Below are 26,727 nucleotides of genomic sequence, written 5' to 3' on the forward strand. Positions count from 1 at the left end.
GCTTAAAGAAGGCTCTGTGCAGGAAAATTGTTCACACCTAAGTGTATTATTTAATTATTTGCCTGTATTTTCAGAGACATCTATGCCATAACAGATGCTCTTTAACTATAACACGTCCTGTGGAAGTTTATTGTTTCTCCAAAGGTTTTGGAACACTTACCATATTCATTGTGATGTCTTCTCCTTGCAATTGAATGCAAATAGGCAAAGTTTAAGAAGCAGATTCAGAATTAAATGAGAACATCTTGCCTTCTGTTGATTAGCCAGCATTGTAGTACTGTTTACAATGGGTTTCAATTGGGTTGCATCTGTTTCTCTTAAAAAACAAACCTGAATATTTATCATTGAAGCTCTTGGGAGCTATATTAAATAATAGTGCAGTTTATATAAATCACTAATAAGTACACTAATAAGTTACAATAAGTATTTATACCAAATAGAACATAAAAAGTACCCTAGAGGCTAGGTTCACTTTATATAAACACATCTTAGAAAATATTAATTTGATAGACTGAGACAGCCCTAAGCAGTAAATATATATTTGAGAGAACTGCTGTACACTCTCCAAACTCACCCCGTTTGTACAGCACACATCATTTGTTCCTAACTAAATCTGCTTGTAAGTTCCCGTAAGCACCAGTATTATTTATCTAACGTTTCCTGTCCTGTAGCAGAAGATGGGAATCAAGTTGACCAAAAATCTTGTTAATGAGAAGTTACTTGCCATACCATGTTAAGATGGCAGAACATTTTATACACTTGCATTACTCTACTTTTTTTTTTTTTTTCCCCCAAAAAACTTCCTGATGCTTGAAGCAATTTCACAGAGAATGACAAAGCACAGTGTGAGGACTAGCAGCTGATGGTATTTGGGTATAGCAGCTGATGGTAAATGGTATTTGGGCTCTGAATACCCAAATACCACTACGTCTAGTTTTATATATGTTTAAATACAACTGCATCTAGCTTTAGTGACACAGTCTGTGGGAAAGAGCAGCTCTTTTAGGACTTTCACTATTCTGTGATGAGGGCAGTGATTGATCTACACTAAGACTGGGGTTTTCTTCCTGATATTCTGACGTCCAAATTAAGCTGAACTGTCCTTGGTCATGTTCTGTGCCTCTATAACAATTTAACAACAGTCTTAGCAAATTTACTTAGCTTAAATAAACCCAAATTCCTGAGAATGTGTTGGGTTTGCTGGTTTGCTGAATCCGTGTTTTTATTAAAATGTTTATTTTGGTACTTTTCCCATTGGCTAGACGGCTCTTAATACTTTTTCACTTCATTGCTCATTTGCTACTGCTATGCACATAAATCAATGATGGAATTGTATCCTCCCTACTGTGACTTTTTTTAAATATATCTGGTCTATACAGGATAAATTCAAGCCAGTGGTGGAACCTGTTCACCCCTTCCCTCCGTCTACAAGTGGGACATGACAATAATGAATTCTTAAGGGAACTATCCAGATTAATGTTTCTCAAGAAACAAGTCATATCAAAGCAATTCACTGAATGCTGCTGTCTCACAGCACAATTCTTGAGTTTCTCTCCAGAGAATAAATGTTTCTAGTGAAGTAGCATATAAGTGTTTTTATTAGTAGAATTCACAGGAATTCACTCCCTTAATAAAAGCAAAAAAGCAGAACAACCTAACAGTGCATCTGGGATTCAGTGAATGCAGAGATTGGAGTTTTGTGTAGTAGACATTAGGGATACTCAGGGCAATTTTTCAGAAGGGGGGCATAAAGGAGAACCAGAGCTCACACACTGTCTATGGTGGGTTCCAAAATTCTGCCTTCCCACAGAAATATACTAATGACTTGTATGTGTTGCAGTCTTCTGCAAAAAAGCTTTGGCAAGCTTTTGGTCTGTGACTTTCACTGACAACTTATTCCTAGACTAAGTCTGCTTAATTTGACAGCCTTTTCATCTGAACTGTGCAATGCTAACTCATGATGATGACATTGTTACGTAGGGTGGGTAGTCTATATGCAGCTAGGCTTGATGTGGTGAAGAGAGATGGCAAGCTAGCCCATTTACAGCAGGTTCTGCCCTCTATGGTCTTCCAACTAGCATATCCCAAGATGCTTTGCAGGTAGAAATCAAGTCATCTGTTAACTGAAAAAAAACCATACCTTCTAGCACTAGAAATGGGATTGTGATGTTGAGCTCTGACATGGATAACGTGGAGTCCTTCTCCTCATGGAAGTGAAGCTGAAGACAGAGTGTTTCTAATGCATCTCCAGCACAGAAACCTCCCATTGAACACATCTCTTGGGCTGGAGGTAGGCAAGGTGTCTGACACCTCTGATAATTCATCTCAGCTCTTAAACTGTGTTGGTGGTGGTTTTGGGTTTGGGTTGTGGAAAACTCTTTTCAGCAGTTCTGAGAGATTAGACGTGACTCCCAGATTCCAGAAGCACCCAGAGCACAGAGGGCAGGCTGGCAAAGCCTCAGGCCCATCATTTTTCCAAAATTTAAGGCTAGAAATACATTTGCCTTCTAACTCTGCAGATTGTATTTGCTCCTCATGCTCTTTGTATCTCTACTTTCAAACCCACAACCCGACCCGATGTATTTTAGGCACTTGTGATTTTTGTGCCATAAAGGGACCTGGCAAAAGGCCTGCACCCCACTTCCTTCTCTCTTTGTGAGCTCTGGGCAGCCTCACATAGCAATGGTGCCTAATGGTTTCACTTTATGTGCTCTACTGTGTAGGCCTGAGTAAGGCTGGGGCTCCAGCTGAGCTCAGGAAAGGGCTAAAAGACAAGCTAGATGGTCAGAAACATCCCCAGAGTAGTCTATACACCAACTGCCCTGTAACTTCAGAGCAGCCCACTCTGCTGCTCAAAGCAGCTCCTCACCTACCTGAGTTCTTATACTGGGGATAAAACTGGAAGGCACAAAGCTGATACAGTCTATATCTGTCTCTCTTCAGCCTCCCTGAAAATTCCTGGGAAGCTCTGTGGGGTACAGTCATCTGATAGAGATATTTCTTCCTCATTATGTCACGTTCTTGTAATTTTGCTGCTTAATTATCCAGGATAAGGATGAGGTGGGGATAACATAGAGAAAGTAAAAGAATCACAATAGAAAACACTTCTATTTGCCTACAAGAAGATCCTGAGTGTGTTCACGTTTGCTATCAGCTTCCTAAAGAAAAGAGGAAGAGCTTTAAATCAAGGTAAGTAGAGCTGTCTGAGGTGAGCATAAAGCATTTTCTATTCTATAATACAGGCATTAGATGAAAGCAACCCCAGAGCTGGGTGAGTGTATGTACCTGTCAGATGATGCCCTATTTTTACATTAAAAAGCAGACACCATTCATTGAAAATGAAGCTGGAATATTGCTTCATAAGGAAGTGTAGGGCTCCTGTGGGATCCTCCTGGAAACTTGATAGGTGTGTTCTTATGGTACTGCTCGGGGAAGCAAGTTTATGAATCAGTATTTTGCTACATCTGTATCCCCAAAATCAGGATAATATATGGCTATGTTTTGCTTCTTATTAGGGAAGATACTTTTGTGGTATCTTGACTATATTTATAACAAGATATTTGACTTTCAATAAGTGTTACACTGTGAAGTCTATTTCTGGTCACTGTTAAATAGTCCCTGAAACTATATATACTTGAACAAAACATCATTTTACATTGAACAGCTATTTAAGATCTCTGTAGAACTGTTTAAAGAAATTAGATGTATTTTCTTATGGAAAATACAAATGCTGCTTGCATTTCAGAGAGCAATTTTGCCATTTTCTCCATGGAAATCAATATCCATTGAATACATACAAGTTATCTATGAATCACCTTTACCTCTTTGTCAAGTATTATCAGAGGTGTACTCTAATCTTATTACGAATTCACCTTTCATTTGAAAATGAAGAGGTTCGACCACAGGTCAAATGACAGATGCATTGTTGAAATCTAGTGGGAGCTTCATTGCACTGAGTTCCAGATCCAGAGAGGAGTTTTAGCATCAAAATCTCTCTGCCCCTAACTTCATTTAGCTATTGCTTAGTCCTGCAGGCAGGCATAATATACAGCAGCTGCAGTTTCATTGTTAATATTTCTCAATTGTTTAGAATTATGGGACTATAAGTGTCCAGAAATACATCAGTTGTGAAAAATTCTAGCAACCACATACCTACTTCAAACTCAATTCTATTCCAGTTGAATGGAGGAATACAATAGCCTCGGACTGCTTCAGGAATTGCTTTTGCATCTTATCCAGTGACAATTTAAGATAAAATATATGTGTTCATAGGATGAGGCTAGCGAGGTGAAAACTTAAACAAAAGCATAGAGGCATTTGGCAGTGTTGCACTGAGTGATTTTTTTTAAAGTACAATTAAGTAAAGTGCTAAGTAAATTACTGAGAGGAGCAAAGTTTGACATACTTCCACACTGGATAACTTGAATGGTTTCCATAACCATGTAGATTTTACAGAGACAGATTTGAAATGCCTTTAAAAAGCACAAACTGACTCTATTTTGAATTTAGGAAAAAATTGTATGACTGAGATGCAGAAACAAGCTTAGGAGGCATCAGATCTGCTGTTACATTCAACTTCCTCAGCACAGTCACTGCAGTCACTGTGCTCTATTCTTTCCCTGTTCAGCATTCAGGTGGTCTCTTCAGTTTACACTAAAAATCCAGCACTTCCTTTCTGACATGCCTTCACAAAATTGTCAGCATTAAAGAAAATATTTGCAGAATATATCATCTTTATACTAGGTAAACAAATAATAAATTGCAATTCTGAAAAATTAGAACATCCATAAAAAATACTGTCCTTATTAGCTCTGCAAGTGCTGTTCAGGGTGTTACATCAAACATATTTAGGAGATAAGGAAAGATTATCCACTTGGCCTTATAAAGCATTGAGAGGACAGCATGTCATTGCTGTAATATGCTTGATAGGCAAAAGATGTTGAGCATCTCATTCTTAACAGACCACAAACTGGAATGGGTTTCCTGGTTTCATGCTGGCCCTTAACTGACTTGCCCATATAAAATATTGCACAACCAGTAGGCTTTGTTGTGGAAGATGGGCCAAGGGAAGGCATGGGCAGGGCAGGTCAGTGAGCCCATGTACAGCAGAATGGCCTCCCTGTGCCCACAGCAGTGTTCTACCCTCAGGCTCATAAATAGCTACCCACCTCCATACCAGTTTAAAAAGAAATTAAAAGCAGTTAAATCTTGGAATAAATGTCTTTGACTTCAGTTTACATTGCTAATTACTGTAATTTATAACAAATATTAACTAAGCCAACCACACAATTAACTACACTGGTTCCTTTTACCATATTATCCAGTGCTGTTTTGCTATTGTTTTAATAGATGTGGCAGCTTAACCTCACAGTGGACTCACTATATACTTTCAGGGTGTTTTGTTCAGATGGCAGATTTTAACTGCAATTAGACTGACATGAGCATGGCACGACTGATACCTTCTTGGCCATCTGCCTCCATCTCCTTCACAGCAAGTAATAATCCAGAAATACATAAGAACTGGCAGTGATTAGAAATGCAGAACAACTGGAAAATAAGGTTTAATTGCTAGTGTTTCAGTGTGCCAAGATAATACCATGAGCACTGACTCATCAGAATAAACTGATTTCTGACTTCAGTGCTATGTTTTTTGAGAACTGAGAGACAAATGGTTGACAGGATAGGCAAATGTGAAATTGCTCACAGCATTTAGGCACCAACTCTGCCCTTTTTTAGTGCTTTGATTTGCAGTCTGCAAGTATAATGGCACAGCATATTTCAGGCTACTACAGAAAGCCTTTAGGGACAGTTCCATTACACGATAGCCTGTGATTGTGCAGAGTGAAGATGATGACTCAGGCGTGATGACTGCCAGTATGATATTGATAATGAAATGTTTTGCTGAATCACCTTCAACTCCATCCCCAGTGTCTTTCCAACAGATGGGAGTGTAATTACTGGTGACTCACAGCAGCACATACAGCCTATGCATTTCAAGCAGGATATAAGGTGAGAACAGCTCCATTGCAAGTTTGAGAATTCAGGAAGTGTGAGGGAAATACTGCACAGTGCTGAAGAATGGAAGAAAGCCTGATCTGGTCATAAAAGAATGGAACTATTTGAGAGAAATGTACTACGTAGGTTGCTCTGAAAATAATGCCTCCTATTAATTTCCACAGAAGCTACAACAGTTAACAGTTAACTCAGTAACTCAGTTACAAAACACTTTTTCAAAATTGTAACTGTTAGCTATGCATTTTCACCAATGATGAACAAGAGCCTGCATGCTGCACCAGCAGAGGTGACCCACTGTCTCCATCACCACTGCTGAAACGCACCACCCACTACCTCACTGCGCTCACATCCACTGTTTAGACTCCAGAAATATTCAACAAGCATGAATGAATGTCAATGGTTGCCCTTTTTGTTCTGGATGGAGGAATTCAATGACACTCCTTTGTTTCACACACACTTCCATGTCATCTGCTATTGTGTCAGACTCCTCATCTGCTGCCATCTGTCACATGGCAACATGTAATGGAATAACATCAGGAAGGTTCACCTCTACTGTCATAACACCAACATCCACCTCTAACATCATGGGCCAACACAATAAAATAGGAAGCATTACTTTCAGAGCAGCCTCTGTATTTGGAGCATGTTTGAAGTAGGGTAGGCAATCCAGCTGGTTAGTGCAGGCATGAAAATCAAAAGTGGGTCCTCCTGCTCCAGAAGCAGTCTCTGTACTGAAAGTACATTTGCTAATTATGTTTGAAATGCTCACCTGGCCTGCAAAAACATGAAGATGGGTGAAATGGTTTAGGATGGCCAAACAGTTGTTTCAGATCAGCCAAACCTTCACATCTCTACCTTCCACTCCATTTCTTGCTAAATTAAATTTAAATATCATTTGTAGCTCTGGCATTTGCTGAATGAAAAGAGTAAAAACTCTGTGAAAATTGGGAGGGATAAAAATACATATATTTCTCAGTTATGTTTTCAAATCAGTAAAATTAGCCGGAGGCTTTCAGCACTCATCTCCCTGTCACTGGTCCATCTGTCAAATGTAGGAGTAAAATAGCTGTTTAAGAGGAAGCAAATGCTGTCAGCACAACTATTTCAGTGTCTCCTTAGAGCAGAGGAACATTTCCTTCACCAGACTGGGCTGCAGCACAGCCCTTGCTGACCCAGCCATCCCCTAATTCTTGTCTGGTGTTTGGCAGCCAGCGTGGGAAGCAAGGAACTCATGGCAAGCATTAAGGACCGGATGGTGGAAAACATCCAGGGACTCCAGTCCACATTCTTTTTCCCTTTTGTACTGCTTGCCACTTTGGGAGGCAGTCACACACGTCCCCAATTTACTGCAGGATGGAAACACTTAATTTGAACCATTATGTGATGGGATCCACACTGTCCAGGGAAACCATGTGTTTATAGTGTTGAAAAGGAGTGCCCTTTGGAGAACAACAGCTTATGGAAGATGCTTGAACAGAATGGCTGGAATCCCTCCTGCAGGACTGGCAGTGGTTTAAGAGGAACCATCCTGCAGAGAGCTCTCCAGCAGCAGCGTCAGACCAAGCCTCCTATGTAGACCCACAACAGGCAGACTAAAGCAACAAAAATGATGAGCTGCAAGAGGCTGTGATTTTAAAAAAACAATTGAAAAGAATATGTTGCAAACAACTGCGCACAGTTGTCTCTATAAAGGAACACAAATACACAAAATGCTGCAGAGGATCCCTTGCTGTCGTGCCCAACTTGTGTATCAGAGGAGGAAAAGCAAGTAGCTCTGACAAAAACTGAAACCATCAATGAAAGTACAGCCACTGCTGTCTCAAAATTATTTTAAACCTGTGGCAATTGTCCTTGTGGTACCTAAACCATGGGTTCTGTGCCTGTGAATGACACTACTCTAATTCGCAAGAGAACAATATAAAAATAAAGGTAGGATATTAGGAATTTATTCTGGTTTTCAGTCTCACAGGACAGGTGGTAACCCTGCTGTCTGAGCAGAGCTCCAAAAGTGGGACAGGAGAGCATTTCTGTAAGTAACAGCTTTTCCTGGAGGATTTAAAAAACCTTGGTAAAAAAGAAGAAATGGAAAAGGGTTAGAATGGTGTCTGGAAATCATCCATTGGCCATTCAGAAAGTGACAGCAGGAGCTGTTAATGATGTTGCTTTAGGAGCAGAGAAAATTCACTTCCCATTCTTTCCACAATTTTTAAGAAACTCAGCTTTGTGCATCAGAATGATCAAGTAAGTGAATACCTCTTACTTTAGTTTTTGGTGGTTTTTTGTTTTTTTTGTCAAACTGTTTTGACTGCTAAAAACTGCAGTTAACCATCAATCTATAATCCAGTCTTTTTTCTGGCCAAAAGGGCTACAGATAAAAGTACTTTCCCCTTTTCTCCTGAAATGGTCCAGCAGGCTTCCGTGCCAGATAAAACAAGGCAATGAGAATTTTTCATTCTAGTTAGTAGCCCTAGCTACAAATTGACCAAGTTAGGCTCTTTGGTCAAGCTGCATGTGGAACTTGGAACAGAGGCTTTTATTGCCATGCATGGTGCCCCATCACTCTCTCCTCCAACAGAGTGGGCTCTATAGGTAGCCAGAAACACCTCACACCTGCACTGATTCTTGCTTCCTCTAACAAGATCTGTGCTGCTCTCAGTGTTGCCCAGGAATTTCCTACAAGCTCTTGCCTGTTAACATCCAAGCTACCATGAGTGGGAAGTGAATATTACTCTGCCAGTCTCTGCAAACATAGGTGCAAATTAAGAATTTTTTTTTTAGAGGATGGGTAAACCTTCATCTACCTTGTTCATTTTCTACAAGCAAGGGCAGCAAGTGCTCCAAGAACATCTCTAAGACACCCATGGATCAAAATACCCAGCATTTTCTCTGCTGATTTCTCTACTGGTGCTCTGGGCTTATGGTTTCAATGGTCCCAGTACAGCTAGGGTGCTAAGATAAGGGCCTATGAAACCTCCCTTCTATTTTACTCCGCAGGGGAGAGGCTTGATTTGGAGGATGAGAAGCGCCATTCAGTTATTCAGCAAATAATTACCATGTGTGCCATACAATCAGCATTTGCTACTCCCATTTTCTCAGCTGCTGCTAATGCAGCACTCAGCACTAACCTATCATTCCTAGGTTGACAGAAGGCCCACAGAAGACTAACTTCAGCAGTAACACCTATCCCTTATGCATCATTTTCATCTACTAGCGGAAGTGGCTCTTGGCTCTTGTTCTAAAGACCTATGGGGAGTCCTAACTTGTGTAATCTCAATTTCTGGGTCTCCTTTCAACCAGCAGATGGTTCCCCTGTGGTGGTATTACACATCTGCCCTTCTATCCTTCCTGAGGAAAATGATGATAGACCTCTGAAAATGACACAGTCCAGCAATTTGGATGCTCACAGTCTTCCAGAAGACAACACCAGGTAAGAAAGACTATAGCCTGAAACTCAAGGGCTAGGGAAAATGGCTTGGAAGTTAGTGGTTCCTGACTTTCCTATGCAGAGCAAAACGTAAACAGTTTTACGGCTGTGGTAGCAGAGGTAGTAGCTAGAGATAGGGAGATTGTGTGCTGGTTTCGATTATCCATCTTTGAGGGCAAAAGGAGGCTGGAATTCTTCTAAAGGAAGAATGAAGGTGGGTGGAATATTTGACAAGCTTTTGTCTCTCAAACCTTTGCTGTGCTAGATGGAGTGTTTGAAGGGTATTGATATTCAATATCTGATTGTCACCTGAACACAGAATTTTTAGTTGTAACCACTGAACTTTGCAGTTCCTGCCTGTTCTTGTAGTGTGTGGCCTTAACATTTTATGGAATGGACCAATCACTGGCTATGGCTGTGCAGAGTAGTGATGGGCTGAGCTACTTTCCTGAGGTCAGTGGTTCACTTCAGGGGTCAGAGCAAAGTCAAAGAGGTCTGTGTAATGTATCTTGACCTGAGCTGATCCAACTGTAATGAGGTATGTAATTAGTTGAGGAATAGAGCTGTTTGGTTTTTTGTTTGTTTGTTTTGGCTTTGTTGTTTTTTTAAATCTACATTTATTTTTTTTTTTTTTCTAACTGTGGAACAGCTGGATGCCTTCAGAGCCTGTCTCCTTATATACTGAATTAGTTCCAGGCACATTGGCTTTCTCTTCTGAGGCCAAGGAAACTGTAGGGAGATTGACAATGGGAAGGCAGGAGACAAAAGGATCTTGCAAAGAAAAGCCTTTAAAACTAAAATTTAAAAATAAAAAGTCCTCACTCTTGAATTTTCCTTTATTCTAGTTGATGATGTTTGCTGTGCATTATGAATTCTTCCTCTCTTTTGAAAAGATTTTTTCTCAAAGGAGGACCAGTAAGACATGTTATTTTAAAAAATGCAGCTGTTTGCTCTTGACATGGCTATTTCCCAGATTTGACCTCATGGTTAACTGTGGCTGTAACTGGGGAAAGAGGAGCTTGCCTATGGCAGGAGTTGTGCAGTGCGCAGCAGCAGGAGAGGGGAATTGCTGTGTCGGTCCTATTGCCACCAACTGAGAGTGTAGAAGTACCACTATCATGCTCCAGTGCAAGGTGCAAAATGCTTCAGTGCCGATGGCATCTGAAATGCTATGATGGCGAACTATGAAGAGAAAGCAAAAGCATTTCTCCAGGAACCCTTTTGAAGCAAATAATTTAGCTTCTCAAGGGGTTTTACTCTTCCTCATTTATTTCTATCATAATATAGTAAACTGTAGACCAACTTTTTCTGACTTCTGCTTTCTGGTTTTTGTTTAAGCACTGGTTACTTTCCCTTGAATCAGCTCTGGTTGCTAACTTCTTGTAACCATAACCTTCCTGACAGTGCTGTTAGAAAGCCCAGTTCTGAGCCTCATTCCCCTATGATCAAAGTAAGCTGAGGATTTAATGCACAGCATGTTGCAAAGTTATCCAGAACTGAGTTGGACCCTAGTGCTGCATTCTTGCTTTGCCTCAGCATAATTAACTAGCATAATTAATTAGCATAATTAAGGTATTTTCTACCTTACACTTCAAAAGATGCACTCACTGAAATCAGCATTGGGCCATTTGCAGCAAACACTGCATAAACAGAAGTCAGTCTACCTATCTGGCATGAACTTTATCCCTAAAGCAGACAACTCCATTCTTGGCACAGAAAACATGAAGGCTTACCATCTTGGTGACTGATCCAGAAGGGAGATGAGCAAAGGCTAGAGAGTTAGAAGTATGTAACACAAGGAGGAGGTGCACAAAAAGATGAATGTTCTTAATGGGGGTGATAACATCCTTAAATTAAATGCCCAGTGAACTGTATCATTGATTCAATCTGCCTAGTTGTTGTAGGCTTCAGAGACGGTCTGTCAAGCACCTCAGAAGTGATGTATGTTCCCAAGCCTTACTGCACAGGATTTGTGAAGTCAGTTGAACAATGAACAGACGGGTTCCAGGCAGCACAATGTTTTCACTGCTGAAATTGAGGACCACGCAGCCAGACTTTAATCAGAGCTGGCTGAAAAAGGTATTTCTGCCTTAAGGAAGTTCCAAAGGTCAGACAGGCTCCTATCCACAAGTGCGTTATAAGCTGAAATACTCATTTTTTTCATGAAATGAAGCATTACAGATTCTAGAGAAGGGATGTAGGGAGAGGCAAAAAAGCTGTTACTCATTCTCAAGAACTTACAGGCTACTGCAAAAAGACAGCAATAGTTTCCTCTTCCTGTCTATGCAGAATACGGCTAATTGGGAGCTTAATTTTAGTTAGGCTATGGCCTCAGGAGCCTCTTTTAAGGTAAGAAGAGAAAAGAGTAATTGGAAAGATGTGAACCCTCCATCATTAGAGGGATGTAAGAGCAGATTAAGCAAATGCCAGTCAGTACAGCTGATTCTTGGTATAGGAGGAGAAGGAAGAGATCTCAAGAGAAGATTGAAGGCAGCCTTACCTTATTTTGGCCTCACTGAAACCTTTTGCTCTTTATTATGTTTCATTTTAAAGCTTATAACTGTCTGAAAGGGATAAAAGCTTATGCTTTGTATATATATAATTACCTTAAAATGTACCATATAGCCATTAATTTACCAAATATACCATATAAATTATGGTAATTCATTTATGTACAATTAAAGAAGTTAATATTCATTAATTGCCTGTGTGAATTCTAATTATGTTCTCAGGAAATGCTGAAACACAGCAAAAGCACTGCCTGTTTACTGGGCAAACGTGATCTTGCAAGGCATTTTTGCACAGAAGTTGTCTTAAAGCTAAAACTTGTTAAAAATAAGCTGGTTTTTGGTATTTTAAGTGATTTACGTCTCAGTCAAGAGAAGAACAAGTAAGCATTTTGAGTCCTGATGGCTGTTCCCAGAACTTGGCTGGAGGACAAGAAGTGCTGCTTTTCCTCATTGCGAAAGGCTTTGGCTCTACCCAAGAAGCTTTGCTTTTGTTTTGCTTAAGTGAAGTCTCACATCGAGACAGAGGAGCCTTCAAGCCACTTGTTACAAATCTCTGTTCAGTTCACTTCCTAGAGCAGGGTGGTGCAGTATGTGTCATGGCCCCAGAGCTCTAGCACAGAAAGACACTGAGTTATTTACAAAGTACAATTTTGCCTTAGTACAGTTTGAGGTTGGTAGGTGGACCAACCAGGCTTTGTAAAGTGGAAACCCTATGTTCACTACCTAGTTCAGAAACTTGCTATTAAAGCTATGTTGTGTCTTGTCTTTTTGGAATTTCTTTTTCATAATTAAAACCACCTCTCTTGCTGACTTTGCATGCAACAGATTGAACTAGATTGCATCTTGTCACTGAATTTTCTTAATAAGTTGGGAAATCCCATGTATCTGGTGTACAACCAGTGCTGGCTAGGCTGTTCCTGCTCTGTGCTGGTCTAAATTGGCATCTAGCAGAAGCAGGAATGCGTCAGACCCTTCTGTTCTCTGCAGACTTGGACACTGCATAGTTATTTAGTGTTTTCTCCACCCCAAATACTTGAAAGGATGGGTCCACAGAACAGTGTCAACAGTGAAAGACTGGCTCAAAGGGAGAAATTTTTCTTTGGTGAGTGTTTGGTACTACTGATGGCAGTTGAGCTGGCTCCTAAGCATAAGGAGAAACAAAACCTCCCCCTCCCCTGAATAGCAGCAATAGCTGCAAAGACAGCATAACAAGCTAAGTACCAGGTGAAAGTGAGCCAGAAGACATTAAGGACTATTGTCTAGGTGCACCCAGGCATGCATCACATATGCTACAGCTCAGCAGGAAACTCAGGCCACTGGACTGGGATGGAAGTACCCCTGTAACAGGAGAAGCACTAGAGAAATGTGTCAAAACCAAAACATGAGTGAGACAGACAGTTTTTTTGTTTGTTTGTTTTAAATGACAATAATGTAAGGCTAACACTCTTGATAACCTCTTATTCAGTGAAGAGTTTGGATTTCATCTTCAGGATGACATCAGATGTTGTGCTGAGATACCATACTATAGTCAACTTTACCAATAGCTGGTGGCACAGAGCAAACCTGCTATGCCTCATGCTCCTGTTGGAACTGTAGTTGTTTAAAGAAGGAATGGAATTAGCACATTGAGTTGACTCAATAAGAACCAGATGTATCAAAACACAATTTATTCTTAAAATAGCTAGTAGACACTTAACAGCATGGGTTACATTAAAAAAAAAAAAGTGCAATCAGTGGAAGAGACTTACTTCATTTTAGCATTTATCTTCTCATTACACTGCAAGTAGCTTCAGACTGGGGCTATTTCACAAGTCACATGTATTTTGATGTTAACAACACTTCTTTACAGTTAAAAGGTGTGCCAGCATTTACAACTGCTGAGTATATGCTGGACAATTTCCCACACAAATCTTGCATGAAATACAGACCATGTTTACAGTTTGACGGCTCAGGAAGCTAAATTACAAGCATGTGATATAAAATATACGCTTGTTTAAAAAGAAAAAAACTTCTAAAATGAGGTACAATAAAACTGAGCAGTTTTCTATTTATGTGCAAGCCTATATTCATTCTAGAAAAACTAGCAGCAATTCTGCTCTTTAAAAGAAATTAGCTTTCACCAACTGCAGCTAATTCACTGTCTTCAATATGAAGGACCTTTCCTATATTACACACTTTTCAAAAGTTATCTCTGACTGCAATAGGGAGCAGGATACTCAACCATTAGGTGCTATAAGACTAGATCAGGAAATGAGTGAAATCACCTAATGCTGCCACAGGCTAAGACATTTACAAATCATTCAGTCTAAGTCTATACACTAACCTTGGCTTCAGCCTTTACTTTTGGCATGTATAGTGACTGTTTTTTTAAAGGCACATTTTTCTTTTAACATTAGAAGGTAACCATCAGCCTGTCAAGCGAGTAGAATGATGAAGGTAGAAATCAAGGTTCGATTTGATCTTAAATGCAAGATATCCATTATTCCCAAGGCCAGTGAGGTCAGAGATGTCTTCCCAAAGACACTTCCACCACTCACTTTGCATCATTTTCTGTGTTTTCCTTTTTAATTTCATAAATTTTTCCTTTATTTAGAAAGCCAGCTTTGAAGACATCAACACATTGTCCATCTCCAAGTTAGGCAGCACATCTTACCTCTTCTCCTTCTCCCACTTTTCCATTATCCGCTCCAAGTTTCCTAATCTTTATTGAAGCCACAAATCCTAGCCATGCAGTCCTACCTGCCACTGCTACAAGCATGTAGGTCATTGCAAGCCTCAGTCCTGAGAGCACTGCCTCAGCTTTGCTGCGCTAACAGGCACAAAATGGACTGTGATGTTCTGCTTCTGTGACACCTCTGTGCACATGCATTCACACACATACAGCTGCTACAGCTTGCTAAGATACTGTCACCTTCCATAGCTCCTAACAGAGTCTCCTGCCTAATGACTCAGGAGAGATAACAGCAGAAAGCAAGTCGCATATACTTAAGATACAGGCATGCTATTTCTAGTCGGTGGTATATGCATGGGTTTTATCTTGTTTGCCTTTCTTTCCAAGGTTGAGTTTTGGCTAAGAACTTCAATAACATAATATGGCTTAACGAGTCCCAACAGACTGCTGAATTTGGAGTTGCAAAGGCAGCCACAGCTGCCGGTGGTTTTGTTATATAGTTATGTGAACCAGAAAGCTAACACTGATTTGTTGCCAAGTGTAAGAACACTTCCAAGATAGTGTCTGTCACCAATATGGTGATGAATTTTCAATCCCACCTGAGCTCTGCCACTGGGGAAAGAGGCCACTGGACAGCCTTGGACTGCCGAGATGATCGGGCTCTCTCTCCTGCCCTCTCCTTGGAGTTGGAACATCAAAACAGTCTTTTGTGGCAGATGGTATCCGAACACCATCAGATTTCCACTCTGCATGGAGAATCTTATAATTCTGCCCCTCATTATTGTCCCAGAAGGTACGCTCTCCACTTTGGTAGGAAATGCAGAACTCTATTTTCTCTTGAGAAGGAATGGCAGGAGGCAAGTCAATAGTAAATGAGAAGGTATCATTTTCAGAATCACCATAAATATTGTTCATGTATACACACGCCATGTCCGTGTAAGTCTTCCACGTATCAAAGGTGATTCGAACATGAACCTTCTTCTCAAAGCTCACATTTTTTACTTTCACAGTGCCTGACAGCACCTTCTCTTGTAGGCTGCAGTTCTCCAGACAGACCAAGTTCTTCTGCAGGCGGTTCCTGAAGTCCAGGTAGTCAGCAGAGGGACGTGGGAAATCCAGAATCAAGTTTTTCTCCTCATGAAGCTTCAGGTTAGAGGTTATGCTTTCAAGACCTATAAGATCAAACTGGAGATCCCAGCTAGGGTGCTCCTGGACCTCTGAGAAAGTGTGTATTGCTGTCAGGGAGAGCCCCTTTGAATCTGCAAACACAACTCGCTTTTTGGCTCGGGCTGACGAGTGGTTCCAGTCACTGTTCTGTGCCTCAGAGTCACGTCTCACATGGAGACATGGTCTGAGAGGTTTGAATCTGTTCACAAAGTTATTTCTCTGGCAGCTCTCAAGGGGGCTGAGGAAGCTCTTCAGAGGTGGTGAATGGGCTAGGCAGATTCTCATGGCCACGTCCACAGGCATGATGGAGTTTGGCAAGGGTCTCGGATCTAAGATCTGAATCATTCTGAAATGAGCAGAAAGACACCGTGTTATTGTTTGTTCCATCAGGGAAAAGCTTGTTGAGAATGCATTTTTGCTTCATCTGCTGTCTTAATTATTCATGACCTTCTCTTTGCACACCTTTAACTAATGCAGCCTAAATTAATATTGACAGTTCAAGATAGGAAACAGAGTGAATATATTGTCATTTCTTTACAATTCTGCAATTTTTCAATACAAATTGAATCTCATTTGCTTTTTCCAAACCTCTGAAACATGGACTTTAGTAACAGCTAATTAAACACATCTTCCTGAAAGCACATAAAAGAACATTCTAGTGTGTAGTCCATATAGATCAAGTTACAGTGAAAGTGCTCATTCACTTCAATTTCTTTCAGAGACTCTGAGCTGAGTCTTCAAATTCTAACAGACTGGATCAGCTGCTGCATTTGAGCAGACAGCACTACATTAATCAAGTTACCTATCCCATAAGATCAACAGCTAGAATGCTACATACCACATCACCCTAGAACTCTGAATAATCAGAAGTGAATTTGTTAGGCAATTTGGCTTTTAGTTAAATCAGATATGAGCTATTAATCGAGGTCTAGTTAAGAAAGCTGGTTTGCACTGTGAACACTGCTGAGTAAATGGGGGAAAGAATAAAGGAGCTGAAGGAGAACTTTTTCTTCATTTATGTTCTGACTACTGTATTAAAAACAGCCCTTATATCCCCCAAAGTCCATGCCTAACAGCTGCTGCAAGCATTTGATAAGACCGCTACAGCTTTCTTTAAGATTTATTCCTAAACCTCTCTCTCAGATGATGAAAACCACATTTATTTTACAAAATGCTCTCAAATATGATTTGAGTTTTGGATGGTCCTACATGGAGCCAGCAGTTGGACTCTGGGGTCCTTGCAGGTCACTTCCAACTTGGGATACTCTGTGATTCTGTGATGCTAAAACCAAGGTCAGTTAGCAGGAGTATTTGCAGAAGGGGCTCCTACTGCAGTGCATCTCTTCTGGTAAGGACCCAATCCTTATAGGAAATATGGATTTCTGTTGAGTCATGGGAAACAAGAGCACTTGCTTTGTCACTTAAATAAATGGCATTCTCCTTCCCAGTGTTCTCACTGGTATTCCAGAGCACTGCCAAAAAAGCAGAATCTGCATTGACCTCTTCATTCTTCTTCTTGCTTTTTTTTTTTTTTTCCCTGTCTTAAACCGTGGCAGCATTTACCATAATAGGTAGTGGAGTACCAGCATCAGATTTATCAAGTTTTGTTTGGCTTTTAGCAGAAACAGGATTGTATTCTCTCCAGTTTCCATGACCAGCTCCATAGGCTGCTGCTCCTAAGGTTATACAACATTAAAAAATAATAATAAAAAAAAAAAAAGCAGCATAATGGAACAGCTATGCTGCTAGGAGAGGCAAAAATCTGCCAGCAAAAGATGATGGGGTTCAGCAGCGTTCAGAAGGCAAATGTTAAGTCCTTCTGCAAGCCTGATAGGAGCATAGTGCAAGCTTTGAGGTTTCATTCCCCAAAAGGATGAAAATCGATTTTATTCCCCCCTCCCCTTTACTTACTTCCTTCTGCGGGGCTCGAAGCGCACGCTAGAACTGCACCGAGGGAGAGCAGGCGCAGCGCGGGGCGGGGCGGGGCAGCGGAGCCAGCGGGGTCCCGGGCCGGCGGCGCTCACCTGCGGCAACGCACGGGCAGTGCGGTGCCGTTCCTCCCGAGCCTCCTCGCGCCGCTGCCTTTATGCGCCGGGCTCGGCCCGGCCCCGGGGCGCGGCGCGGCGGGGCTGTGCGTGCCGAGGCGGGGGGGGGGGGGGGGGAAGCCGCAGTCGCTCCACGTAGCCGGGGCTGCGGGGCGGGCGGCGCCGCGTGCCGCCTCCTGGGGCTTCGGCGGTTGTTATTGTTTGCGCGGTGTGATGGTAGCCGCGAGGTATTGGCGTGCCGTTGCTTCCTGGTACATCGAGGGCTCTTCTCTCCCCACTCCCATCCCACAAAGTCGTTTCCAAAACTGCTGTGCTGGAAATAACTTCGATATTTTTGCCTCTAAGAGCCCGAGCCCTGCTGTGTTGGCTCTGTACGGTCGAGGGCGCTGGCTGCGTTGGAGGATGCGTGTCTCACAGCAGTGTTTGGAATGGGGAGCTCTGTGACCCACTCAGACTACCTGCATCCCTTGCATCCCTTGGAAAGGAGAGGGGGTGACATAGCCTCAGCACGCCTCGGGGCGGCTGGAGCTTCATATGGCACTCACTCGTAGCAGGCCTTTCCCAGAACTAGGAAAGCAAATAGGTTTGCTGTATGGGACTTCCAAGTGAATATTGCTTAATGTGTCGATGTGGAGCTTCTTCCTGTTGCTGCTTTAGCAGGACACTAGCTAGCAGAACAAGAGTAACACCAGCTTGAAACTGCAAACTGTCAGATTTGATGAAAAGGAGCTGGAAACCTATGTTGTCAGGGTCTGAAGTCTGTCATCCTGGGCTACACCTGTCTTTGTCTAAAGTGACAAAACCAGAGGTTTCATTTGAATGGTGCTATTGGCTGTTCACCTCCCGCACACAGCAGTGTGAGGGTGCTGGAGGTCCTGCTGTACTTCCCATGTTGTAGCTGTTAGCTATTTCAAGAGCAAAGGAACAGAAAGCAGTAGCACGTGGCCTCTGCAGCATGACCACAGCCACACCATCACTGCCTGCCCCCACGGCTGTGTGAGCCTGCTGTGGCTGCGTGGTTTCACTGTCACCTTCCTGCTCGCTCTCCCCCAGGGGCAGACCTGCACTCATGCTGTACAATGAGATAATGAGTCTGTGAGCTATTTTGAGCTTTAATCAGTAGATGAGTCTGTGCACAATGAATAGCAGGAAGCACCGTGCTCTACATGAAGTGAAGGGGGCTTACAGTAAAAAAGAATAGAAAATAACAAGATTTTTCTGGCTCATCCAAATTATTTTTCTTTACATGGTTTGTGAATGAAAGGCTCTACTGCTGTGTGTGAGGTTGTTAGGAGACAGCACATCAGCACAGGCCGAGGCATGGCAAGTGACAGTGATGCCTTCATTTTGGATTCAGGCTGCATGGAAGCAGAGAAACTAACAGCCTTGAAAGTGCTGGAGGGAGAAGTCTCTTCTAGTGACTGAAGCATGGCACGCAGACCTGTACACTGCCTCTGTGTGTACAATGAGGGCATTCATAGGACAGAAAGGCTTCAGTTCCTTAGCAGGACTCTTGGTGACTGAAGTTCCTGCCCTTTGTGCCAGTATGTGACACTAGATGTCACCCAGATGGAGTCTGAGGCACTACCTGGCAGTGCAGGCAAGGACTGGGAAGGTTCTGGCCTGCTCCCTGGTGCCATCTATTCAGGATGACCTTCCCTGATCCTCTGCTCCCCATGTCACATCCCTCCTCTCCATTTCCTTATCTCCTGATGACTGCTGGCTTCCTCTCAGTGGCAGGTGATATTTCCTCATTGTTTGCTTAGGGAATGTGCCAGAAAACTGCTCTTCAAGCCTTACTGCTTGCAGAGTGTCTAGGTTTCTTTTTTTTGTCTTTTGTGCTACAAATGCTTCTGCCAGGGGTTGAAATTGAAGCCCACGACCCCCAAGGGCATAAATGGCTGGTACTTACTAAATGTTCTGTATTTACACATTTTAAAGCATGAGTGAGCAACTCAAGAGAGGTGTAGTGAGCCTGTGCTACTGAAGTTGTTGTCCCATAGAACCACCAGGCCATGTGGAACCACATCCACCTGCACAGCCCACAGGTGGGCTGTGCTTTCCATGTGCACGCCACAGATAGGACCTGGGCAGCTGTTTTATTCCAGGCTGATTCATGCTTGAAGCCTGCACACAAGTGGTTGCACCAAGTACCCCTTTCTGCACATGTTTCTACTGCTTGCTGTATTTTTTTGCCACTATAAAGTGTTTTGTTCCTGTTGGGTTTAAATAATCATTTTTTCCTGGCTTAGAAAACTTCATCAAAGATTATTTAAAGTGATACGCTTAGAAAAGAAAAGAAAACAAAACAAAACAAACAGCCAACCCAATAGTAGTGAGATGCAGAGCTTTTCATGGACATGCTGTTGCCCAAGTTAGTAAATATGGACTGCACACAGCAGCTCAGTGGCTACTCGGTGACCCGAAGCCCCGTTCATGGCCACAGTGTGCTGCTCCGGTTTCTGGCTGCGAGAGGGCTGTGCAGAGCCAGAACTGTTCTTTCCTCACCTGTAGAGATGTCCCTGCACTGAGGCACACTGCTGGGGTTACCTGAGGTAGTAGAACAGTTTGCACTTCAGTGATGGTCTTCTATCTGCACTTTTTATAGCGGACTCAGGTTTCTGGTTATTTTGGTTCAGCAGCTCTCCTGTCATCGGAAGCTTAAAAATGTAGGTTTGTCTGCCCATCTCCCCTTTCAAACAGGGCTGCTAAAATAGGAGCATCTCCAGAGGAAAAAAATCATTGTCTCACTTGTGTTTGACAGTGCTCTGTGTCATAGCCACTTTCCTGACACTTGTAGGAGCACACAGAAGAAAAGCACTGCTGGGAGAGGGAAGGGGGTCACATAACAGGCGGCTGTACCTCACTGACTCTATAGCAAGTAAACCAAAACTGACCTCTCTTGTACTACTTCTGGCCCTTTTTCTGAAAATGCTGCATTTTAAGTGTAAAAGCCTAATTGCAATAAATGAACTGCTGTAAATTGTCATTGTAGTTTCAGAAAATGGTAAATGTATGCTTTTTCAAAATAGTTTGCAGTCAAAATTATTCCCGCTATTCCTAGACTAGGTAGCACGTGGGCTGGCTCCCCAGTGGGCCCATGGAGGTTGCTGTGTGGCAGGCAGGCAGGTTCGAGGTGTTCTGCTCAAAGATCAACAGCATTAGCTCTCCTGTGAGTGCTTGTTTATGCAAACAGCACTGCAGGTCTGCTGTTTGTTCTTCACCTGCCTAAACCAGCCAGCTCCTTTTTCAGTGAGTGGCTTTTAGAGTAGGTAAAAAGTGATTCGGTTTCTGTCAACTATCCAACAAGCCTGGTCATTTGTTTGTTGGCTCTGTTCATTTCATGTCAGAGGAGAATGGAAAAGCTGCTTCTCTCAAACCATTTTTCAAAACCCAGTAATTAAGCAAGTTTCAGTGGTTTACTATTTGGTTTTGCTACTTTAGGTTGCTATATTGTTATCTTCCTGCAGAGCTTCAGGAGGGAAGGAAGGAGATATATTGCAGTTGTGAGTATGGAAGAAGTTGGATGGACTTTAGTGTATAATTGAAGCCTCTGTAAGCAAAGATAAGAAAGCATTTCCTGAGAGCATAGTTTGATCATAACTGCATTTGTAGAATAAACCCCAGAGAGGAAAAATTATACATCTCCATTTACTTGCATAACAACATATCCCTTGAAAAATTGCTGCTGTTTGCAGGGTCAGAGGGTAATGCTAGCTCAGTGCAATAATACTATACAATTTAACAGGGACGTTCTTGATTTGATTTTAGGCTTGAGGCTAAAATCAATTGCTAATCCAAGGCACAATACTGTGGTTGCTAGAAAACAGAAAATATCCATCGGATTTTAGTTGGCACATACGTGGCTCCTGCAGCATTACTCAACACACATTAATAAAGAAGGGCTTTAATAAAGGAGTATCTGTGGTAGCATAGTCATGGCCCATCAGCTTGGGGGACACTGCAGTCACACAAAGCTTCCACTGGCCATTTATTAAATTGAGCTCTTATGTTCAATATCTACTCTCTGCTATCAAGAATAATCTTTGTAAATGGCTATTATATATGGAGTTGGGCAGCCGGTTTCTACAACCATGTTTGTGATGCAAATAATTACTCAGGTATGCATCAAGGCTAGGGAAGTCCAAACTGAGTTGAGCTTGTGGACCTTTTGAAACATAAAATCAGTGATTTATCAGATGAAATACAGTTAAAAGCTTGGTTTAGCCTTAGCAGAATCTTATTTTCTTTACTTACTTCTGAAAGCCTTTCATTGAACTTTGAGAATGTTTTATGGTTACAAATGTGGACCAAGAAAACTATTCCTGGGAAACTCCACTGTTGTTTTAGGGATTTGTTTAGTGCTGGCACTGTCTGCAAAAGGAATAATTAAGGTTTTATCTTTTTGCAGTCTTTATTACCCCGTATCTCATGGCATGAATCACAGAAAGTCTAGAAAAAGTACTGCACTGACCACAAATGAATCACTCTACAGAAGTGCATTGTTATCTGAAACAACTGTCATAGAAAGGCAAGGGAATATCATAAACTAATTAAAAGTTTGCTTAATGTGATTATGTTAAATTCAGGATATTTCCAGCAAGATTTCCTTACATAGTATTTATAAATGTGTTGTCTTTTGAAAGTGTAATTGCCTTGTTTTCATGTTGTAAGGTGTATCTGAAAGGAAACTTTCATATATTGTATAGGTAGGTACAAATTAAAATACATATATGTCTGGCTTACAAGTTTTTGAGAACATAAAGATGGTCCTAGATGTCTGAAAGAAATACAGCATTCCTTTATTAGTATTTCAGTATTTTTTGAAACAAAATTTCTTTTAATTTGTAACCACACATCCAAAAAGATTCTGTGATTCTGTTGTCGAACATTTCATACATATAAATCACATTGCTGTGTATAGGTAGTCAGAATTTATTCTTTTTTCAGTGAGCCAGGTGGAGAAAATAACTGTGCTGAATATCAATCTTTTGCCCAGCAAGTGAAGTTGTGCTTTGTGCAATTTGGTTTCTGTGTGACTCTGTGTGACCAAGCAAACACTGATTGAATAGACACTTCTTGGCAGTTACATGGGAAGACTTTTGTTCTTCAAAGTCTTTCAAGCAGATAGGTGGCCTCTTTATCCAGATGTGAAAAATCCCTTACAACCTTGCATGAGACACATGATTTTTCAGTATGATTTCCATTCTTGTAAGACTTATGGTAAACAATTTCATGAAAACCCTCATCCTGAGTAAGCATTGCTGTATTTAATAGCAGTCCAGCTGACATCTGCAGTATGTTCATGTAGTGTTCGGAAGTCTTTGAATAATGCTCCTTTTCTTATTCTGCCACTGAAATTATCTCTTTCTATATTGTAGGTTCTCTTATAAGGTCCTTTTTGTCTTGTGTATCACAAGGGAAGAGCAGTGCATGAAAATTAATACAGTGAAATTCTGTGTTGAGTTTTTCTTGGATTTGCTCTGTTGGGGGAAAAATCTCCCCTATGGCACAGGACTGAGGGATGAATGAACCTTTTTTCTTTAAGGTTTAGTCTGACTTCTAATCACTTCAGCCTTAAAATAGGAGTGTCCTAGGATCTGACCTAGTTATTTCAGCATTCTTTTTGGATGCATGATATAAACACACATATACAAATATTTGTTCAGTTTCACAGGGATCAAACTTCATGCAGAGATTAGTTTCATCTTAAGATTTACTGGAAAGAATGAAACCTCTCAAATCCAAAGACTGTAACAGCATCAGTCTTGTTTCATCCCACAACGGGTTGGGACACTGAGCCCCTGAGCATAGAAAGATCTACAGCTTAAATAACATATTTGCAATAAATTAGTTGCCTTGGGTTATTCTTGGATACTGCTTCCCAGAACACAGTGAGTTTGCTGTCAAAATGTGCTTGCCCCACATATGCAATAATGCTTACAGTATATTTTGCAATCTTTAAAATGTATTTAATCAGTGAGAAAAATCTTGCATATTTCCCTGGAGAACTACAGTCATAGAATGACTGGGACAGGCAGGGATTTCTGGAGGTCATCTGTTCCAGTCTTGTCTTCAAAACAAGGCTAGCTTCAAAGTTAGATCTGGCTGCTTAAGTTGCTTGTCCAGCTGAGCTCAGGTTGCTTGTCCAACAGCTTCTCTATAGACAACTTCTGCCAGTGCTTAACCACTCTTGTAATATTTTTCCATTTATAACTGGAATGTCTTTGCTGCAATATCTGACTTGCCTTTTTCATCTTCTGCTACACACTCCTGGGGAACAGTAAGGCTCCATTTTCTCCATTGTCCCTCCTTCAGTAGGTGAAAGCTATGCTCGGATCCATCATTACTCAGCCTTTTCCTCTGCAAAACAAGGAAACTGTTCCCACAGCAGCTTCGTACAGCAGGGCAGTCCTGCTGTCTGTAGCATGTTTCAGTCCCCTAACCCTCTCGGTGACCCTCCACTGGTTTCACCCCTCCTTGTGCCTCACGAGGCTTTTTTACTGAGGGAACCAAAATTGGACTCAGTACTGCAGAAGCAACTTCAGAAATACCCAGTGAAGGGGGGTAATCAATTCACTTAGCATTCATTTCAGGATTTTAAGTAAAATTAATGGTGTTCTCTCAGCAGAACAAAGGCAAAGCTTTGTTTGCTGTGGCAGACTCTAAATTTGAAATTTGGTACTTTAATATTTGTGTAATTTCTTCAGGGCCCTTTGGTTTGTTACACTTAGTAGCTTAGAAGCTACTAAGATTTTCAGTACTACTTTACCTCACCTCACTTAAAAATTCTGGCTGACAACATTTCAGTTTTTCTCTCTGAAGCTCTTTCTGAACCTTGCTGCTCATATGCCAACAAATGTTTGCTTGAGATCACTTAAGGTTGCTCGAACGCTAGTCTAACACACACACATCCCTTCTGGAAAGTTCTTTTAGCAATTCTTTGTTAATGAGTTTTTTAAAAACTTCTTCTTTCTCTTTAGCAGGGAGTTCTACCAAGGATCCTTTCTTAGACAATGAGAGAGGGTACAGAATAAAACACAGTATGGCTGGTATAGCACTCATGTTATTCTCCTGGACTATAGAAAACCCATTCTTAAATCTCTTAGCAGTTGCTAAGAGATATACATGTTCTTGTATAGGTGTGTTTCACTGTAGTAGACAAGAAGAGATTATCCCTGAATGAACAATTGCCCAGCCACACTGACCTGTTACAGGTGAGGAAGTTGTGATTATGTTCTTTAGGAACAAAGATGGGAAGTAAAATATTGAACAGTAAAGCTTAATAAGTCTGTTTCCATCCAATGCTAACTTTTAAAAACTCTCTGTTCCCAAGGGAAAGGGAACATCATGCCATTTGTAGTTTTTTTCTCATGGTAAGTATGAGAGAAAATAAATTCTATCTCTGTATAAGAGTGGTAGAGTAGAAATGCTGTATTCATTTTATTACCGTCATTATACACTGCATGTTTCATTTCTCCAGATAATAGCCCTACTTGCTGTTTGCATTTGAACAGGAAGAAGGTATTTAAGGAGAAACTTCTAAGCTAGTCATAGCATGCAATGTTGAGAGCAGGATAGGGTGTTGGTCAATGGAATGTCACTATCTTAAGAAAGACACCTTATCATCTGGGGTGTTACCTCCAAAATCAGGTTGTGAACACCCTGCAGGTATACTAGAAAATGAAATAGCATGCCTGTCCCTTTTTATGCAACATGTCGTAGGTATAGATAGAGAATGGAAGGTGATGATTCATTATCTGTTCATCCAGAAAAGTAGATGCTGATTCATATGCTACATCCTAAAATTTCTCAATTCTGAACATATTCTTGACTACTGGAAAATCTGTTCAGAAAAAATAATGCTATGTACAGGAGTGTGCCTGTGCCTTCTGTTATTAATCTTGTTCTAAATCAAAAGGTCCAGATCAGCCTAAGACTCATTGATGTGTAGAGTTTTTTCTAGTCTGCCTGGTTCTGGTCTCCTCTGTCAAATGTTTTACAGGTAATACAAAACTTACAGGTAATAAAAAAATTAGTTTTACTTTTTGTTTTTCTAAATGGCATGTAGAACTTTAAAAATACATAATATGTTACATCTTTGTCAACCGTATTCCAGACTCTTGTATGTGCCTTGTTTGTTGCTGTTATTAGTACAGTCATACACAAAAATGAAGGCAAATTAGTCCCTCTTGAAGGTAAAAGTCATTCTGTCCAAAGCAGGGAACTTTCTGAACTCAGATTTTTTACATTTGTTCTGAAACCTGGAACTAGAGGAAGACTTACTAGCAAGAAGAAGGAAAGGAGAGTCACAGATATGCACATAAATGCCAGAGTGCTATAAAATTCTTTGAGCCACTGCTGTGTTGTACAATGTTTTAACTGTTGAGTCAGCATACTTTCAGCATGGTAAGAGTACCGAAACACATTGTGACTGCATTGCTGATACACGGCATCATACCTAAACCAGTTTTCTTCCTTTTAAAGTCGTGAGCAGATTAGTTCAGTTATGCTCCAAGACTTCATTCTTGCAGGTAATTGACTATTCATCCACCTTAAGTTTGTCTGTGGTAGGCTGGCTCAGATGGCAAGTTGACTGATGCCAAAAGCATATGTAAGGATTTAGAGTGGGTAAGAGAGGTATGGGCATATATTCTGAGAAATGCTCAGTGTGCTTTGTTTTTAATCTGAAAAATGGGGCATTTTTGAATAAGTATGTCTAGAGTTATCTATCAATAATCTAAGGCTATTTAATTTGTAATTTAAATGTAATATGTGCCAAGAAAGATGTATGCAAAAACCTTTTTATTTAGATATGCTATCAAAATATGAAGAAAAATTTTGTGTCTTCAAAAATTGTGGTTTCACTACAGCACAATGTTTTGCAGGCACACT

At 41.1% G+C, this 26,727-nt stretch overlaps 1 protein-coding gene and 1 long non-coding RNA gene across 4 annotated transcripts in view; one reads left to right on the forward strand and one right to left on the reverse strand.

Annotated features, from left to right (window-relative positions):
• LOC125693780 (uncharacterized) overlaps positions 1-26,727 on the forward strand; it is a 55,708-nt gene that overhangs the window by 19,892 nt on the left and 9,089 nt on the right. For all 3 annotated transcript variants that reach the window (XR_007377245.1, XR_007377246.1, XR_007377247.1), the window contains 3 exons: positions 2,148-2,290; positions 3,049-3,189; positions 9,316-9,442. This is a non-coding gene — a long non-coding RNA (uncharacterized LOC125693780). The remainder of the gene's footprint in view (positions 1-2,147; positions 2,291-3,048; positions 3,190-9,315; positions 9,443-26,727) is intronic.
• Positions 13,600-17,849, reverse strand: PPP1R3C (protein phosphatase 1 regulatory subunit 3C). The gene is made up of 2 exons (XM_048946085.1): positions 17,699-17,849; positions 13,600-16,133 (listed from the first exon to the last, which is right to left on the reverse strand). The coding sequence occupies exon 2, from the start codon at positions 16,130-16,132 to the stop codon at positions 15,188-15,190; it is 945 nt and encodes a 314-aa protein (XP_048802042.1). The 5' UTR covers position 16,133; positions 17,699-17,849; the 3' UTR covers positions 13,600-15,187.

This window comes from Lagopus muta, chromosome 5, assembly GCF_023343835.1.
Source record: "Lagopus muta isolate bLagMut1 chromosome 5, bLagMut1 primary, whole genome shotgun sequence".
Taxonomy (NCBI): Eukaryota; Metazoa; Chordata; class Aves; order Galliformes; family Phasianidae; genus Lagopus; species Lagopus muta.